The sequence below is a fragment of the Saccostrea cucullata genome, unplaced genomic scaffold (genome assembly GCF_032062105.1).
Source record: "Saccostrea cucullata isolate Sc308-1 unplaced genomic scaffold, CSIRO_AGI_Scuc_v1 ctg265, whole genome shotgun sequence".
NCBI classification, from domain to species: Eukaryota; Metazoa; Mollusca; class Bivalvia; order Ostreida; family Ostreidae; genus Saccostrea; species Saccostrea cuccullata.
Genome location: NW_026927443.1, coordinates 134,942 through 152,921, shown reverse-complemented (window position 1 = coordinate 152,921; position 17,980 = coordinate 134,942). Strand labels below are relative to the sequence as shown.

General features: G+C 32.8%; 2 protein-coding genes and 1 long non-coding RNA gene across 3 annotated transcripts in view; 1 reads left to right on the top strand and 2 right to left on the bottom strand.

Moving 5' to 3' along the window:
* Window positions 1–17,980, bottom strand: part of LOC134274504 (CCR4-NOT transcription complex subunit 9-like) — a 152,380-nt gene that overhangs the window by 133,930 nt on the left and 470 nt on the right. The window lies entirely within an intron of this gene.
* LOC134274485 (uncharacterized) lies at window positions 5,283–6,939 on the bottom strand. Its single transcript, XR_009993632.1, has 3 exons — window positions 6,517–6,939; window positions 6,203–6,312; window positions 5,283–5,945 (listed from the first exon to the last, which is right to left on the bottom strand). It is a non-coding gene; the product is annotated as an uncharacterized LOC134274485 (long non-coding RNA).
* LOC134274480 (paired box protein Pax-6-like) lies at window positions 11,925–15,517 on the top strand. Its single transcript, XM_062756755.1, has 5 exons — window positions 11,925–12,084; window positions 13,278–13,436; window positions 13,748–14,035; window positions 14,296–14,480; window positions 15,123–15,517. Exons 1-5 carry the CDS (start codon window positions 11,925–11,927, stop codon window positions 15,378–15,380), a joined length of 1,050 nt encoding a protein of 349 aa, XP_062612739.1. The 3' UTR covers window positions 15,381–15,517.

The following is a 17,980-nucleotide window of genomic DNA, read 5'->3' as shown; positions in this document are numbered from 1 at the left end:
ATCTGATAATTTATACGAAAAATTATAAGGTCTGTTTTTAGACTCCATTATATTAATTGTTTATGTATACATTTTGTGATTATAAGCACCTGTGGCCTGTGATTTGAATAAACAGTGCATTTTGAGATTTATTTAATTACTCTGTAAACTGAGCAGGGCTGCAGCAGCTGAGTTAATAATGCACATTAACTTTCTATTCAATCGCTTTATCAGAAAATCTAATAATATTTGTTTCTTTAAGGATACTTGTTAAATGAAGCAACCAAAAATTTATAAATGGATTGTTTCCTATTGGGTTTTTTTTTTTGCCCCACCATGAAAATGGCCAGTGCATATAGTTTGTCATGCCCATCTTCCATCCTTTCAACCTGCTTTGCATTTAGGCCAATTCAAAGCTCAGATTCAAAGAAACTATTCAAGATACTTTTATTACACTGATACTTTGACCTTGACCCCACTTTTCAAAAAAAGGTCTTTAGTTCAGTTTTAAAGAAACCATTCAGGATTTTTAAAACATTTACAAACTTCATATGCTGATACATACTAAAGTAAGCTATTCAACTTATCAATATTTTTTACCTTGACTGTCTCAGACCTTGACCTCATTTTTTAAAAAGTTTTTTTGCTTAGCTAAGATTTATTTTTATCAAACTTCATATGCATACTAATGTAAGCTATTTAACTGCATCAACATTTTTTATGGCCTTTTTAGCTCATCTGAGCTGAAAGCTCAAGTGAGCTTTTCTGATCACCCAATGTCCGTCGTCCGTCCATCCGTCTGCAAACTTTTCACATTTTCAACTTCTTCTCAAGAACCACTGGGCCAATTTTAATCAAACTTGGTACAAAGCATCCTTGGGTAAAGGGAAATTTAAATTGTTAAAATAAAGGGCCAAGTTCCCTTCCAAGGGGAGATGATCAAGAAAATATCAAAAATAGGGTGGGGTCATTAAAAAATCTTCTTCTCAAGAACCACTGGGCCAGAAAAGCTGAAACTTATATGGAAGCATCCTAAGGTAGTGTAGATTCTAAATTGTTCAAATCATGACCCAAGGGGAAGGGCGGGGCCACAATAGGGAATTCAAGTTTTATATAGAAATAAATAGGAAAAAACTTTTAAAACCTTCTCCTAAAGAACCACTGGGCTAGAAAAGCTGAAACTTATATGGAAGCATCCTGGGGTAGTGTAGATTCTAAATTGTTCAAATCATGACCCCCGGGGGTAGGGCGGGGCCACAATAGGGAATCCAAGTTTTACATAGAAATATATAGGAAAAAAATTTAAAAAGCTGAAACTTATGTGAAAGCATCCTGGGGAAGTGTAGATTTTAAATTGTTTGAACCATGACCCCTGTGGGTAGGGCAGGGCCACAATAGGGAATCCATGTTTTACATAGAAATATAAAGGGGAAAAACTTTAAAAATCTTCTTCTCAAGAACCACTGGGCCAGAAAAATTGAAACTTATATGGAAGCATCCTAAGGTAGTGTAGATTCTAAATTGTTCAAATCACGACCCCCGGGTTGTAGGGCTGGACCACAATAGGGAATCCAAGTTTTACAAAGAAATATATAGGAAAAAACTTTAAAAATCTTTTTCTCAAAAACCACTGGGACAGAAAAGCTGAAACTTATCTGGAAGCATCCTGGGGTAGTGTAGATTCTTAATTGCTCAAATCATGACCCCTGGGGGTAGGGCTGGGCCACAATAGGGAATCCAAGTTTTACATTGAAGTATATAGGAAAAAACTTTTAAAATCATCTTCTCAAGAGCAACTGGACTAAAAATGCTGAAACTTATGTGGAAACATCGTTGGGTAGTGTAGATTCTAAATTGTTTGAACCATAACCCTTTAGGATTGACAAGGTCAAGATAGGTATTACAAAGGGGTAAATCTATATAAAAAAAATCTATAAAATGACAATGGCCAAAGCTACTCAGGTGAGCGATGTGGCCCATAGGCCTCTTGTCTTTAACCCTAACCTTAGTTTTCTTAAATTGGTGTTTATCTCAGTTTTATATGTAACATTCAAGATTTTTTTATCAAACTTAATTTGTTGGTACATAATTAGTGAGAACTATTCAACTTTGCACTTTCTTGTGACCTTGGCCTCGCTTGTCTTTAATTTACATCATACCCTAATAGACATTAGAGTATACAACTTAAAAAAAAATATCCTTTTATAGGCTTTGAGCATGCTTGACATATTTTGCTAATTCATTTTATGGTATGGATATGGGAAAATAGCATATGAAATATTTAGATCTTTCAGGCGCGTACCTGCCTATACGCAAGTGCGTGTAGTTACACACATCATTTAAAAAAATAATAAAAGAGGGAAAAAAAAGGAAGAAAGAGATTTGTTCGGAGAAAAAGAGGCACTATCCGTGTTTTAATTTAATTTGCGTTTTATTGTTTCGATTTATATTTTAATCAGCATGTCTATACAGTAAAATATAGTCTTTTATAAAATCAATTCCAAAAACATTTTCCAAAATTCCTGAGGACGAAAATATTGTTCAACTGTTAATCCGCGTAATCCTGATTATCCTGACAAATATTTGATGAAGAAAAGCGATCTAAGGGACATTGATCTAAAGAAAAAGTTACAAGGGTCTTGGACGACTATACAAGATTTTCAGTTTCCGTTGAGGTAATGAATAAATGTCGATCAACAAAAAATTGTAAAATTTAAACTACGCTGAACAAAGTAAAAAAATATATAGATCAAGTATGAATATCTTTTACTAATGTTACCAATTTATAGAAAACTGAATTATATTATTTCAGTATTCTCACATTGTTTAAGCTATCAGAATGTAAAGGTAATCCCCCCCCCCCGTTTATATTTTGAAATATTTAAATTCCAGTGATAACGATACTGAAATTACTTCTCTGTTTTATCTTGTCACACTTCCAAGGAAAGTTTTTTCCAATACCAATATATCCATAAATTAATTTGATTGAATTATCGTTCTCTTCCTGAAGTATCCATGGAAGCAGTAACTTAGCTTAAGTGTTTGCTCGAGAAAAGAGATGTAGGCTAGCGTGATCTCCTTTGAAAAAAAAAATTTAAAATGAATGAAAAATTCGGTAAAATACAGGAACTTCCGAGGGCTTCACCCCCTGGACCCCCACCAGGGCCTCGCCCTGACCCAGACCCCCGCGACCGTTTTCTGCGTACACTTCATTTCTATGACCAATCTCACTTGTAAAAGTTCTAGAAAATATCTTCAAACCGATTTATAGTACTGCATGTACCTTACTTTTCAGGCCTCCATCCAAACTTACTAAGCATGTGTCTCAGTCAAGCATAGAATAAAAAAAAAAGATTACTGCCATACTTTTGGAGTTATTTTTCATTTAGTTGTTTCTATATTATAAGGCGATCCACACATTTTACCTGCAGTAATGCAGCCCTCTCCGATTTTTTAATCTGAGTTTTTTCTGAAGACCCCTCGCCCCTCAAAAAATGAAAATAAGGAGAGGGCTACATTATTGCAGCTACACGTACACAAATTTATTTCCGCAATGAATGTAAACAGTTTGATTAAAAACCCACAAAATAAAATCTCCGTAATCTTCAATGTTTTGTCTCAAAAATTATCCACACAAAATATTAGTATGAGTGAGTGAGTTTGTTCCAACTTTTTCAACAAAAAAGTTTCATGAGATTATAATCATATTGCAACAGAAAGTGTGGAGCATTTTTTGTACTAACTTAACGGTAAAAGATTGTTCTACAAAGTGAATGAAGTGTTGGGATTACAAAAGATTATTTCACTATGTTGTAAAATTTGAATTTACCGCGCGATTAATACAAAAGAAAGTGGGCGCACTAGATGGGCAGTCGGCAGGAATCACTGACACGAAACAATTCAGATTTAAATGTCCAAGCACCATGTACGTAGTAACATATCTTATACAATGAACCTAGAAACTTCACGAGAATGGATTTCTGCCTTATGTTTATTGATTTGTAGATAATTTGTTTTTCAATTAAAAGGTGTCATGAAAGATAAATTATCTATGCTGCAGACATTCAGTAGAATGTAATAGAAGTCTAACGCAAACTAATTTTTGTGCTCAGTTTTTAAATGCACTGAAAATATTGAATGTAACAGTGCGATCGAAGTTTCTATTTTTTTTTCAATATATTCAATATTTTTTCATCAGGTGTAACTTTGTAATTGCAAGTTCATGTATGTTTATCTCTATTTGGGAACGTTAAAAAAAAATAAAACAATTAATGTAAAATAATTTATGAAACATAATTAGTAACTATATTATAAGAGTATTTCTTTCAGTACCAATTCAAAAATTATAAGCAAAAAGATTAAAAAAAAATAAAATATAAAAATCACTGTATTCGAACCTAAAATGCTGCTTCGATATAGCTTGAATCCAGCGACAAACCAATGTAGCTACCGCGGGACACTATACGTAGCTAGCATTTAAATCATTATTTAAAGCCAAAGCCGTATACAATTGGACTTTGTCAATTTTCTACCAGAAAATAAATGGAAAAAGTTTAGATTTTGGTATTTCTGGGTCGTCTCTCCATTTTTTAAACAACTGGAATAAATTTTACGGTTAAAAATACACAGATAACACATTTAAAATTCATGGAGAGAAGACCCAGAAACAACGAAATTAATGAAAAACGGCTATAAGAGTCGATTTTTGCATCATTTGACTCCTACGGCTATATTCAGGTGCATATTCAAATAAAATCAAACATATTTAACTGAATATTTGCCCATTTTACATTCACCTACAACACATTCATTGGCTATGTTTTGAAAAAAATGTATAAATCAATGATATTTTTTTATTCTTTTTATGAGCCACTTTTCCTGCCGAATTGCCATCTTAAGCGCCCACTTTCTTTAGTTGTCATCTTGTAACCTTTTTATATACTGTCACCCAGTAAATTCAAAATTTACAAAATGACAGATGTAACTTTGTTTTTGAGAGAGTAGTCAATTTCAACTTGATAAAAAAAGAACATTTCCCCAAACTAGTCCTATTCCTATTTCGTTGGTGATAAAGGGGTGGGGGGGCAGTTTCTTTCTGTTCCAAAATTTAATCACACATTGCTTTATTTGAGTATAAAATAACAAAACAAAGTGTAGAGACCAAATCGCCTTTCACTGAAGATTTTCAAACGAAAAAAAAATATGACTGGAAAGACTTAAAGCCGCTTCATCCGAAACAGGCACATACCCAGCAGGCATTTCAACGTTGATTCAACGTTGAATCAACGTGGCACTTCAACGTTGAATCAACGTTGAATTTTGGTTGCATATGAAAGTTGAGTCAACGTTGAGACATAACGTTGTTTCAACGTCAATTTTCAACGTTGAATAAACGTTGAAAATGGGTTGAATTTTTGGTTGATTTATGGTTGATTTTTGGTTGCAAATGAAAGTTGAGGCAACGTTGAAGCTTCAACGTTGTTTCAACGTCAAATATCAACATTGAACAAAAGTGAACATTGGTTGAAATAAGTTGAGATTTGGTTGAATTTTTTCGGTTGTACAAACGTTGATATTTGGTTGAAATCACGTTGAATTCATATTACATTTTGCTTCATAAACAAATATATTTCAAATTCTAATTCAAAATTTTATTCAATTTGCGTAATATATAGATAAGTTGTAATCCAGTATTATAATTGTGAGAGAATTGTTTTTACATGTATTTTTAAGACAAACACAAATTCGGATTCAATCACTGAATCTCAAAAATCACTGCTTGACAAAATTTATATTCCTAGTGAAAAGTGGGTCACAGTAACCACATCTAGGTCCTTCAAAGTGCGCGTCTGCCTTACACTACTAAGTGCCACAAAGTGGCGGATCCATTGATTTTAATCACGCATATAGTTAAGTCCCACGAATGAAAGAAATGAACAGGAGAATCCTTCCTTTAAAGCAAAAGCCTATTGATAAAAGAAATAAAGATGTTAAAGTCATTTGTTCGATAAAATGTACGTAACACGTTATTTCAAACGATAAAAATAAATATACATGAATGATTTTAAAAAATCAGACAAAGGAATATATTCCGGTACTTGGATTTAATTAACATGATTAAAGAATTATAGTTGACTTCATGTTAAAATTCGTATGAGTATGCTTATAAATAATTATTACTAAAGAAAAATGTTATAGACATACATATACAAAGTGTACTTACAAAATGTTGCATTCCTTTGTATAGTTTTCACGGGCGAAAAATCTGATGCAATCAAGGCTGACTATACAATCAATTCCCTGCACCACTGGTTGATTTAACCTTACGACGAACTACAATTAGTTAAATTGTATAATATATTAGTATACTAGCTTATATTTCATAACCAAATGAATATCAACAAAACACATAATACAAGAACCAAGGATGTGCATTTCACGCAGATTTCAAATATACTTATAAAACAAGAAATAAATGATTAACAGATACTAAAAAAACTTAATTCCTTAAATTCATGAAAAGGAAATAATACTTACTGAGAAGATATTCCAGCCTTAATCCTTGTGTATATAGCTTGAAAACACATTAAATATGAACATCAAGGAGACGCGCACTTCTTGTCCATCAGTTGAATTCAAATTTTGACCTAGATAAGCTGCAAACAGCTATATTCTGCCCAGCAAGAAAATTGCATAACAAGGTTATCCTGACACTGAAACTGACCAACTAAGCGAGAGGCACTCCTTATCTGATATCTCGAAGGTTTTTGGGGAGTGGATCTTAAGTAATGCAACTTGACCGGGGTTAATTGTCAGTGTGAAAATTCTAATGAGTTTATTTGATTTTTTTTTTTATATTTTAGGAAAAGAAAGATTATAGAATTAATACACACAACAAAAGCACAATCTAATAAAATAAGACTTCTTAGATTCTTAGATTCGCTCTGTATACGTATAATCTGCGCAAGAGTATACGGCAGGGATCTATATCAGTCTAATTTTGAGAACATTAATTCGGAATAATTATTTTTATTAATTCTTTATTGACATGGAATTACAGTGAGATGTTGGATAAAGATGTTATTATTCATTAAAAGCTTATATTTAACATAAATATGTCAAAAAAATAGCATTCACTTAATTAATTAAAAAAAAAACAAACCTTTTTTGAAACATAATTATAATGAAGTGTTAAATGTAGATGCCATGCTTCATATAAACTCATATTTAAAATTTTATAATGGTACTAGCTATTGGCACAACTCTTTTGAGTGAATCAATTTATAATGCATGCGTTTCATTTATTAAGTATAATTATTATATATATAATATTTTCTAACAATGGAAACAGCTGTGTGTATATTGCAAAAAATCGCATGGATTAGAAGTTAAAGACACCTTTATATTTTGAACTTAAAAACTAAAGTTCTCAATACTCGTTACCCGTTGTTTCAACGTTAAATTTTCCTAACTTTCCTAAAGTTGAAAATATGGTGCATCTTCCACGTTGTTTCAACGTTGAAATCAAGAGACAGTCAACTTTGCATTTTTAAACCTTGTTTTAACTCTACATAATCAGAAAATACTCAACGTTGAAAACATGTTGAATTTTCAACGTTGTTTCAACGTTGAATATCGACGATCACACATTGAAAATATGTTTTCAACGTTGTTTCTACGTTGAAATATCAAATAACATCAAACGTTGAGAATATGTTGCAGCTTCAACGTTGTTTCAACGTTGAAATATCGACGAACCTTCAACGTTGAAAATATGTTGCAGCCTCAACGTTGTTTCAACGTTGAAATATCGACGAACATTCAACGTTGAAAATATGTTGCAGCTTCAACGTTGTTTCAACGTTGAAAAAAGGTTGAGGATTCAACGTTGAAACATCAACGTTGAAACAACGTTGAAATATAGTTGATCAACGTTGCAACCTATATTCCACCTCCTTTCAACGTTGAAACAACGTTGCGTGCCTGCTGGGTATTATCTTAAAGAATATGTCATTACATAGATAATATATAAAAATTTAATTATAAGATTGATTTAATAGTTTATTACAACAATCCTTACATGGAAAACATAGACCAAAAACCTTGTTGACAAACTGACGGGAAGTTAAGATCTGTTTTGAAGTCCCCTTTGAAAAAATACTTTTATCGGTTATATCTAATTATGAAGAGAATTCAAACCCGAGTATTTTTTTCCATTAGTAGAATCCTAGGTCATGATATATCTTTTAAAAATTAAGAAATTAACTGAATTTAATCCATAGTAATTTTTAAATCAATATGCATATTTACAGAATAAAGGAAAATCAGATATTTTTAAAGATTCTTTAAAAAGGGAGTTTAGTAACGAGGGAGAATATTGCCCGTGTGACTTTGTTGTGGAAAAATGCTCGGGTTTGTTCTTCATGAGTTATACATGTAAGCGATAAATTTAATTTTTCGAAGGTGATTTCACGCAATGTAAACAAAGGATTATTTTTTGTGTGGCCTAACAAAAATTATTTTTTTAACTTTTGAATTTTGATATCTTTAAAAAGAAAAAGACTTTGGGGATATAATTTGACAAAAGTTGAGATAATTTATGGACAATTATTTTTCAAGAAGAAAAACGAATATCTTTTTTTAGCGATTAGAATCGGACCAAGCGGCTTTAAGGAATTTTTAATTGCTTATCCTATTGCAGTTTTGGCTTGATTTAAAGAAATGTAAAAATGTAGAAAACATTGGTCCAATGTCCGTAAAAAAATCCGCCATATTATAAGTATAGTGTACAAACCATTGAGGCTACTGTCGTATTGAATTATTTGGTACATAAATATGACAATATGATACAATTACATATTTTGTTTTATGTATGACTGTGATTCAATACAACAGCCTGCTTTAATTCTAATAGTAAACCTCGTGTATCTTATTGTATGCCTATTGATTACTATAAAACAACAATTACTTTTCGTTTGATACAAATGTTACCGTTAGATCTCAAAGTTATTAAACAAATAAAATCTGATAAGCATTTATTAGAATACTAATGCAGTATAATTCCAGTCCCCGCCCGCGGGTACAGTCATCTAAGGCTGTGACTCTGGAGTAACCGTTGATGATTCTGAGGACTTCCGATGATATCCATCTCGTATTTAGACCCCGAACAACAGGTGCACGCTTAGGCGAGCTATATAAACTTGGGCAACTATCCCGTTACAAAATTAACACGAACCAATGTCACTTGTGTCGAAATCGTTTAATTTTTTCAACCCTGTTTTAATAATTTTCGCGCATTTTATTACATTTAAAATTGAGACATTAGGAAGGGAGACGCGACTCGACACATCACTAATTGTCATTCAAATATCTTGCATTTGATCAGTAACTGAGCCGAGGCAATTCCCTGCCGACTGTTTAAATTAATTTCATTGCGGTAGATTTGAATTTCAATCAATGTTTTAATTTGTTCAGAAGTGGACGAAAGCGGAAAGGGTGAGTAGTCAGTGTGTAGTCCAGAAATCTTATAAAAATAATGCTCCTTTTGCTTTATGATTTTTATAAAATTCTTTTATTTAATTATTTATTGAGTTTATTTATTATGGTTAAATTTTTTTTTTTTTTTTTTTTGATTTAATTTGTGCATATATTCATTTTAAATATGGATGTATTTCTGTATGAATTTAAAAAATGTAATAATAAAAGTACAGTAGTTCTTAAGTTTTAAAAATATCGATAAATCTAAGATAAATGTACCTTGTAACAGAGTTTATATAAAAATTAATTTGTTCGCTTATATGAATAAAATTTATTAACACCAATTTAGTCATAAAGTGTAAAAAAAAATTTTCAATTCTCTGATATTGATCATTTTTTGCTTATCTTTTTTCAGTTTAAAGGTTTAAAATTTTTAATTTTGATAATTTTATATAACCAAAAAGTAAAGATCTGTCTATTTGTTTTATTACTTTATGTTAAGATACGACTTTTGTTGTAAATTACACAATTAAAAGAAGCGCGTTTCAAAAATATCAAAATAATCGATGATACATGTTAAAGTCATTTAACTATAGAAAAGTGATTTTATCCAAGTTCGAAATCGGTGAAATTTTAGTTTGAACATGTATTAGGTATATATACACCCAATCTTGTATTATTATCTTCTTTAGTTTTAAGAATTAATTTTTTTAAAGATTGTTTCACATATGGTTAATTAGTGCAATTGTGCTTGGTTACCCCGCCGAAAAAAATGATTTATAAATTTGAAATCTTGAAGCATACAGATATCTCTAAACCATTTTAAAATTACAATTTATTATAATCAAATTTGCTAGATTCAAATCCAAATGATAAATCTAGCAAAAGTGCAGCGCGACTTGTTAAAATTGTTTCAAACGAAAAGATTACAAGCTTTTTATAGCTTGCAAAATAGACAAACTAAAACTCAAAACTGAAATACATTGTTAGAAAATTATAGAAAAGTATTAATATATTTAATTTCGGCAATTTTTGATTATACAAATTTGTTTTGTGCTCGTTGAGGTTATTTTTTCCCTGAAGGCAAATATCATATAATAAAGAATTTGAATTTAAGCCCCCCCCCCCCTTTTTCCCCATGCAATTGATACACTTGTGTATCTTGGATATTATACCAATAAAATATTTATTTTCCTGGAATTATTATAATATGTACTACAGTGTATTACTCTACGATAACTAATAATAAAGTTCGAACTTTTGTTGCATGTATTCTTTGTTTCAAGAGAAATTATCTTAATTATTATAAATAACTCATTCCCCACATGTTCATTGACAATAAATACGAAATGAGGATACGCATCACTGGCTTACCTTTTAGAAGTAGCTCTTGCATGACTGTTTAGAGTACCGATCATCTAAACCCATCCCTATGCCTGATGCACCCGAAAATGCATCTCTTTTTCGAACGTGCCATATGCTACGCGTGAGAGAGGAAGGAGAATTAACATAATTAAGGCATTAATTAAACTAGGTACCTGTATTCATGGGAATTTTCTTTAACATTACGATGACATGAGCATTGATAAGAAAGCCTTGGTTATAAAAAATCCATTTCCTATCAGATTTTTCTATAGTAATTGGATTATCAAAAGACAAATAATTGAGTGGATCGATAAAATACGATCACGCTTCCTGATTTTCGATCTTGTTGATGATTTAACTGCGACCTGCAAAATATTTTAAGTGATGTCATTCATAGTATTGCGGATAAATTGGTACATCTAATGAGAAAAATATTTGATACTTGAATTAACTTTCTTTCATGATTAAAATGACATTCTTTTAAAATATGGCAAATTTTATTTTTATAACCAATGCCAATGGAAGTAAACACCTAAGTAACCCGTAAAACATGTTTTTTAATAAGTTCCTTTCAAAAAAGGTACGTGACAAATGGGACAAATCTAGCTATATGTAAAGTACGTTGGAGTGCAGTTGGGTGGGGACAGGGGGTAGCTTTTTCTTAGATTAAATTTTGGTGTAGTTACTTTTTTCGGGGGGGGGGGAGCTGCCCCTCCCCAAATTTGTAGCTGTAAGCTGGTATATTCCAGCATTTAAAAAAACGCGCACTGAAAAAGTTAATTTGGCGTTTAGAGCATTTAGCACAAATTGTTTTTTCAACAAGTTTAATAATCGTATATTTGATTTAGCACATTTCTGAAGGTACTGAAAATCACCCTATATAAAGAAGACATTTAGCGGTGTATTTGAGTAAGAAGAAGCTAAGTAGAATATATCGCAAAATGTTGTACGTTTTAAATAATAATACTGTGAAATAAAAAACAGTAAAAATACCAAATAAGCAACTGCTCCTCTATAGTTAAAAGAAGAACTAATTTCAATTAATCACAAATCTGTCTCTATCCTTCTAAATATTTATATTGTAGTGTTTGCTATTTCTATAGATGACGGGGCTTCCATTAAATTCACTTGATGCATTGAAAGACGGAAACGAAGAACCTGGAAAACCTGCCCTTTTCCGCCCGTATGCCCTGCCTCCCACCCCCAGTCCCCGGTACTACGACCCTAGGAACCTCCCCTCCATCACCCATCAAGTGATATGGGGTAAATACTTTACTCCTTATTTTATGTAAACGGGAAGAAAAATGGAATTACATATGAATCAAATAAACAGCATAAAGAATACCCGTGCAATTTTAAAGGGAAGAAAATGCATGCGTATTTTCATTTTAATGAGTAGTAAATAAAGATATCCATTTATAATGCAATCACATCAGATTGATCAAAACACGCGAAAGTTAAATTTGATAACTCGAGTGATTCTAACGAACAACAGGTTGTTTGCCCATTAAAGCATATCGCTGTCTTCTACAATTGATTTTTGCGGCAAAGTCTGCATCTGTTACCAAATCTCAGTGCAATATCACTGACGCGTGTCCTATTCTAGAATTTTAAATCACTTTAATTAAAACCTGTATTAAAGGAAGTGGGATTATGAATGAAATTGAAATTCAAGTTGATATTAAAACATATTTTGAAAATTGGCTATTTTAAATACAGTGTAATTCAAATATTACATTAACATGTACTAAGTTCTATCACTTCATTATTTTTCTCAACTTTGGATTGAAAAAATGCCTACAGAGAATTGTTCATCAAAAGAAACAGTTTTTAAAATACTTAATATTGATAAACATGATTAATGTTACCCAGTATTTTTTTTTAACTTGACTCTTAAAACATCTCTTAATGACTACAGATTTAAAAAAAAAAGAAATGCTGGAAGTATTTTGATCAGATTTCCTTTTTTTTAAACAGGATGTCTGTATATCTATTATTATTATTATCATTATTTAGAATAAAGAAAAGAAGTAAAATTTACATAAAAAGTGTCTGTTATTTTAAAATATTATATTTCAGGTAAATTAGTTGAATCTGATTGATCGAGAAACATTTGTTAAAAAAACACTATTACCCGCTGAATAATGAAGCCACGCCCTCCAGCGTAGCAACAGTCAACAGTGCTTGACGACGGGTGATATTCCAAAAAATAGCGACTGAGCAGAATTTATGCGCGCACGGTTCACTGTTATATGTATTTGTATAAAACATGCAGTATAATATAATAAATATTGCATGTAGTTGAGAGTAACATTGAAAATTTTCACCCCTCGAAAACCATTGTCAACCGCGGCTGCTCAACTACATGCAATATCTATATAATAAAATTATATTCAAGAATTAATCCATTAATTGAAATAAATTTAGAAATACAGAAAAAAACTGCTCTTTTCTAGCCCCGTATGTTGAGCCTATCCTGTCCAATAGAAGAAGTACAATAGGCGGAAGTAAACCCAAAGTTGCCACGCCCACTGTAGTGATGAAGATCGAGGAATATAAGAATGCAAACCCGACAATTTTTGCATGGGAGATCAAAGAAAAACTACTCAAAGAAGGTTAATCTCGTAATTTCATAACATTTTTAATTAAAAGCACGGGTACATTTTTAAAATTCTTAAGTTGGATTCTCTTTTAAGGTCGTTATGCAAGAATACATCCTCTGTATCTTCTCCCAAAAATCGAGAGTTTCTGAAACACATAGATAGCGGAGGGGACCAGAAACCCTGGACTAAGGGAGCTGCCTCTGTAAAAATGATTTGAAAATGTAAAAAAAAAAACTGTCAGATCAATATGATTCCCCTTTATCTAGTATTATAAACTACTCCTAAAGGTGATGTATATATTTAGGGTATCACTTTTCACACAGGTGTTTGTACACAGAGTAATCTACCCAGTGTCAGCTCCATCAACAGAATTCTCAGGAACAGGGCAGCAGACAAAACAGCGATGGCTTATGCTAGAATGTTTAATTCTTCTCTCTACCCGTTTCCACCCCCTGCCCTGCCACTGTGGGGCTCAATGTTTCCCCTTTCGGATCCCCCGACCCATTATAGACAACCACAGAATTCACTGGACCACACGACAGTATTCAAAGCTTCAAATGAATTCCAAAGTCAGCAAGAGGAAGAAGAGGATATCGAGACCAGGTCAAATGGTAAGAACATAGACATTTCTGTTAACTTCTACATTAGTTCGTGAGAATGTAACGTCTCCGGACAAATGGTAAGGGCGCAGCCATTTCTGGTAACATACCCAGTCAAATATTAAGGTCACATGTGCCCAGTTGTAGGCCATGCATGTCTCCAGTCTTGTCATTTTAGCGCCCTTTGCTCTGACCACCAGACAGCATTTCCGATGTCTAAAACCATGTAACGGTTCTGGAAGATTGACATTTTTATTTTCTTAAAATTACAGATACATGCACTTCAAAAGACGAAGAATCTGGAACCTCCATTTCCAAACTCCGACGAAACAGGACTACCTTCAGTTCTGAGCAGCTCGATCTTCTAGAACGGTCATTCCAGAAAGCCCATTACCCGGGGGTTCAAACCAGAGAGGAGCTCGCAACCAGAACTAATCTATCAGAGGCAAGAGTTCAGGTGATCAAGATTTGGTCAATTACCAATATGCCCTTCATGACATTACTGTAAAATTCTGAGACTTTCCTCCCCCCTCTAAAAAAAAGAGCAAAGCTTAACTCCAGGAGCTACTCGATCTGCTTGCTCCGTAATCGCAAGATTGTGGGTTACAACTCTGGCCGTGACTGACCAAAGTCAATACTTAAAACGGTAGTAGCTATTCCTTCACTAAGAGATATACTTTTAAGTAAACGCGAGACCCCGTGTCACGACAAGCTTTGGAGCCCTTTTAGCGTTTATGTCGCGTTATCGATTTTCTCGCATATATTCCCTCTTCAGGGTGAGATTTTGGGGGGTTATAAAAGGGTATCTTTTCAGTTCTTGAAGTCATTTTTAACAAATAAGGACTTTTGTAGATTTGATTTGCCGTTTCTTTAACATATCATCAATTTAAGAGGGGGGGGGGTACACAATCGACATTTAAATGTATACGTCGGGTGCGTGTGGGTAGATATGGAGGTAAATTGGGTGGAAAATGCTCTATATGAAGTACTATAATTTTAAATGAATCCTTCTTTTCTTTGTTTTGCATTTTCATTCATAAATCTTCTGTACTTGCCTCACCAATCTTACTCAGTTCTTACTTTTATCTCCATGTTACAGGTTTGGTTTTCAAACAGACGAGCAAAGTGGAGAAGAAACCAAAGGTTTAGTTTTCTAAAACAGACGAGCTTTCCTGTATTTTCTCCGTTCCAGGCAGTACCAGTACCACATACTCCCAGGTTCGTCAACCTTTCCATGGAAGACAGAGTACCGGACCCAACAGGGAATTCTCAACACAGCCAAAAATTGGATCTGATAGGAAGCAAAGATTCGGCATTCACAAGACTGAACATTCGAGAGGAGAGAAAATCTGTGTGAATGATGACTTCATACCAAATACCTTATAATGATCTCATCCAAATTCTAGTTCGTTTCGAACGAAACTGTTATATGATCCTAATAAAAGGCTCAAAGAAACAGGCTGGTTATGTGCAATAAAACACGAATTCATTGTAATCACAATCATGTGTAACATAAAATGACCTCTGTGTACATAAATTATTAATATTTTGTGTGAATATTGTTTTTTGTCCTCATATGATATATATAAAACGATTCAGGATACGAATAAGGGATGCTCGTTGAATATAAAGTAGAACAATATAGATTACTTTGGCCACATCTATAGTAATTTTTGGAAGTCGGACCCGTGCGCTCGTATTTAAACAAAAGTAAAATAAACTATTATGATATTAATTTTAATAGTAGGCTTCGGAACCGGGGTTGGGGATGTTAGCCCCAATTTCTTTTTTGCAAAGATAGACGTAAGTTATGAACATGGGGGGGCTACGACCCCCCCCCCCTACTTTCAACAGACACGTTGCAGTAGTCGAATAAGGGTAAGTGGTAGTGTTTGAAAAAAAATTAGTTCTGTAAGAAGTTCGATTCTAAACCCCCCACAAAGAAACTTTTAATTAGCCCCCCCCCCCCTCTTTGAATTTGCCTCCGACGCCAATGTTAATTTCCCGCTCTTTTTTCGTATTTGAAATCTGTTTACTGTACAACCAGAAATTTTTTTTTTTTAAATATTGTCCTCCAAATTTTTTTTTCCATTTTCTGCCTAAAGAATTTGCTCACCAAAAGTAATGAATTATTACTTACATTGTAAAAAAAAATAACTAGTTAATGTCACGAAGAAAACTAGTAGATTCACTGTCCATACAATCACTACCTTCATAGTAGTTTTACCAGGTATTGGTATATTTACTAGATAAGATTAGTAAATTTAGAATTGAAGAGTAACTTTCACTAGGTATCTAAGTATCTATACGACCCCCCGCTCCACAACATACTATCTTAACCAGTAAACTGAAAGTTTACTAATCACGACCAATGCTTCACGAAACACACTAGTTAAATTCACTAGGTTTTTCTTTCAGTGTAATCGCTAGCACGCCAGCACTTTTCCATCAGATGTCCGACGAACAAGAAATTGAATTGGCGTGGCTTTTAACTTTTCACAAATTGCATATAAAGTATCTTTAGTTTTTCAAATAAAAATTATTTCTTGGTCATCGGACGAGGGATATGGGAGAGGGGTTAGATTTACAACCCTAATTTATCCCTCAAAGTAAATCGACTATAAACAAAATTTCAAAATATTCTCTAAAATAACAGCTTATAGAAACATTTGCAAATACAGTAGCAAGTCAATTTTGATAATTAGAGCTGGGGTAGAAGGGGGGTATAAGAAGGAGAGCTTTTAGTCCAGTTCACAGGCGCTTGTTTCATACAGTACTCTAGTTTTCTACTATATACACTGTACGCCTGTGGTCCAGTTTCCAAGAAACTATTTAATACATTTTTATCATACTTCTTGCTGATGCATAATGAAAAGAGCGATTCCATTGCATCATTTTTTTTAAATCTAATGGTCAGAGATCAGACAAGCTTACGCGAGTACGTTAGTAAGGTGTCCGTCCGTCTGTTTAGCTGTCCGTCTGTCTGTAAACAATTTTTCAAAATGCTACATGTACTCCTCCTACAGTTTTGGTCTGATTTCAATATAACTTGGTACTCAAGTAGACTACACTAAGATACATAATATAGTGCATCGGTTTTTGATTTCGATGAGCGGTGTTGATATGGTGACTAAAATAGAAATTTCTGTGAAATGCCTTTAAAACGAAATTTTAATCTGCCTTTAAAACATAATATAGCGCATCGGTTTTTGATTTCTTCTATTACAAATTCCTTTATAACGTTTTTTGGTCTGATTTCAATATAACTTGGCACACAAGTACACTGTAGGCTACACTAAGATACATAATATAGTTCATGGGTTTTTGATTTCGATGAACGACGTTGCCATGGTTACTAAAAATAGAAATTTCTGTGAAATTCTTTTAAAACGCTACTCTTCCTACAGTTTTTTTCTGATGGCAATGGCTTCTTTTTTCTTCCTCTGTTATAAGTACAAAGCCGTAAAGCTGCAGTCTCGAAAGTGACTTCTGGTTGACTTTGACCTTTTCTTTTACCTTGTTTAGCTCTATTAAATAAAAAAAACACTCAAGATTGTGTTTTCAAACTTCATATGCTGATACATTGTGAAGAAAGGTATTCAAATGCAACAAAATAAATTTATGTTAAACTCAGTTTTAAAAAAATCATTCAAAATGTTTTTATCAAACTTAATATGCCAATACATACTGATGTAATCTTTACAACTTCATCAACATTTCTTGACCTTGACCTTTCCTCTGACCTTGCTTTTCTTGAATTAGCATTTTTCTCAGTTTTAACAAAACTATTCAAGATATTATAATCAAACTTCATATAAATACATTGCTTTTCAACTGCATAAAAAAATCTGACCTTGAACTTTCCTGTTACCTTGAATCCCTTTACGTAGCATCAAGTTCGGTGCAGACACTCATTCATAGGCAATAATTATAATTTCATAATTTTATTTACATTCA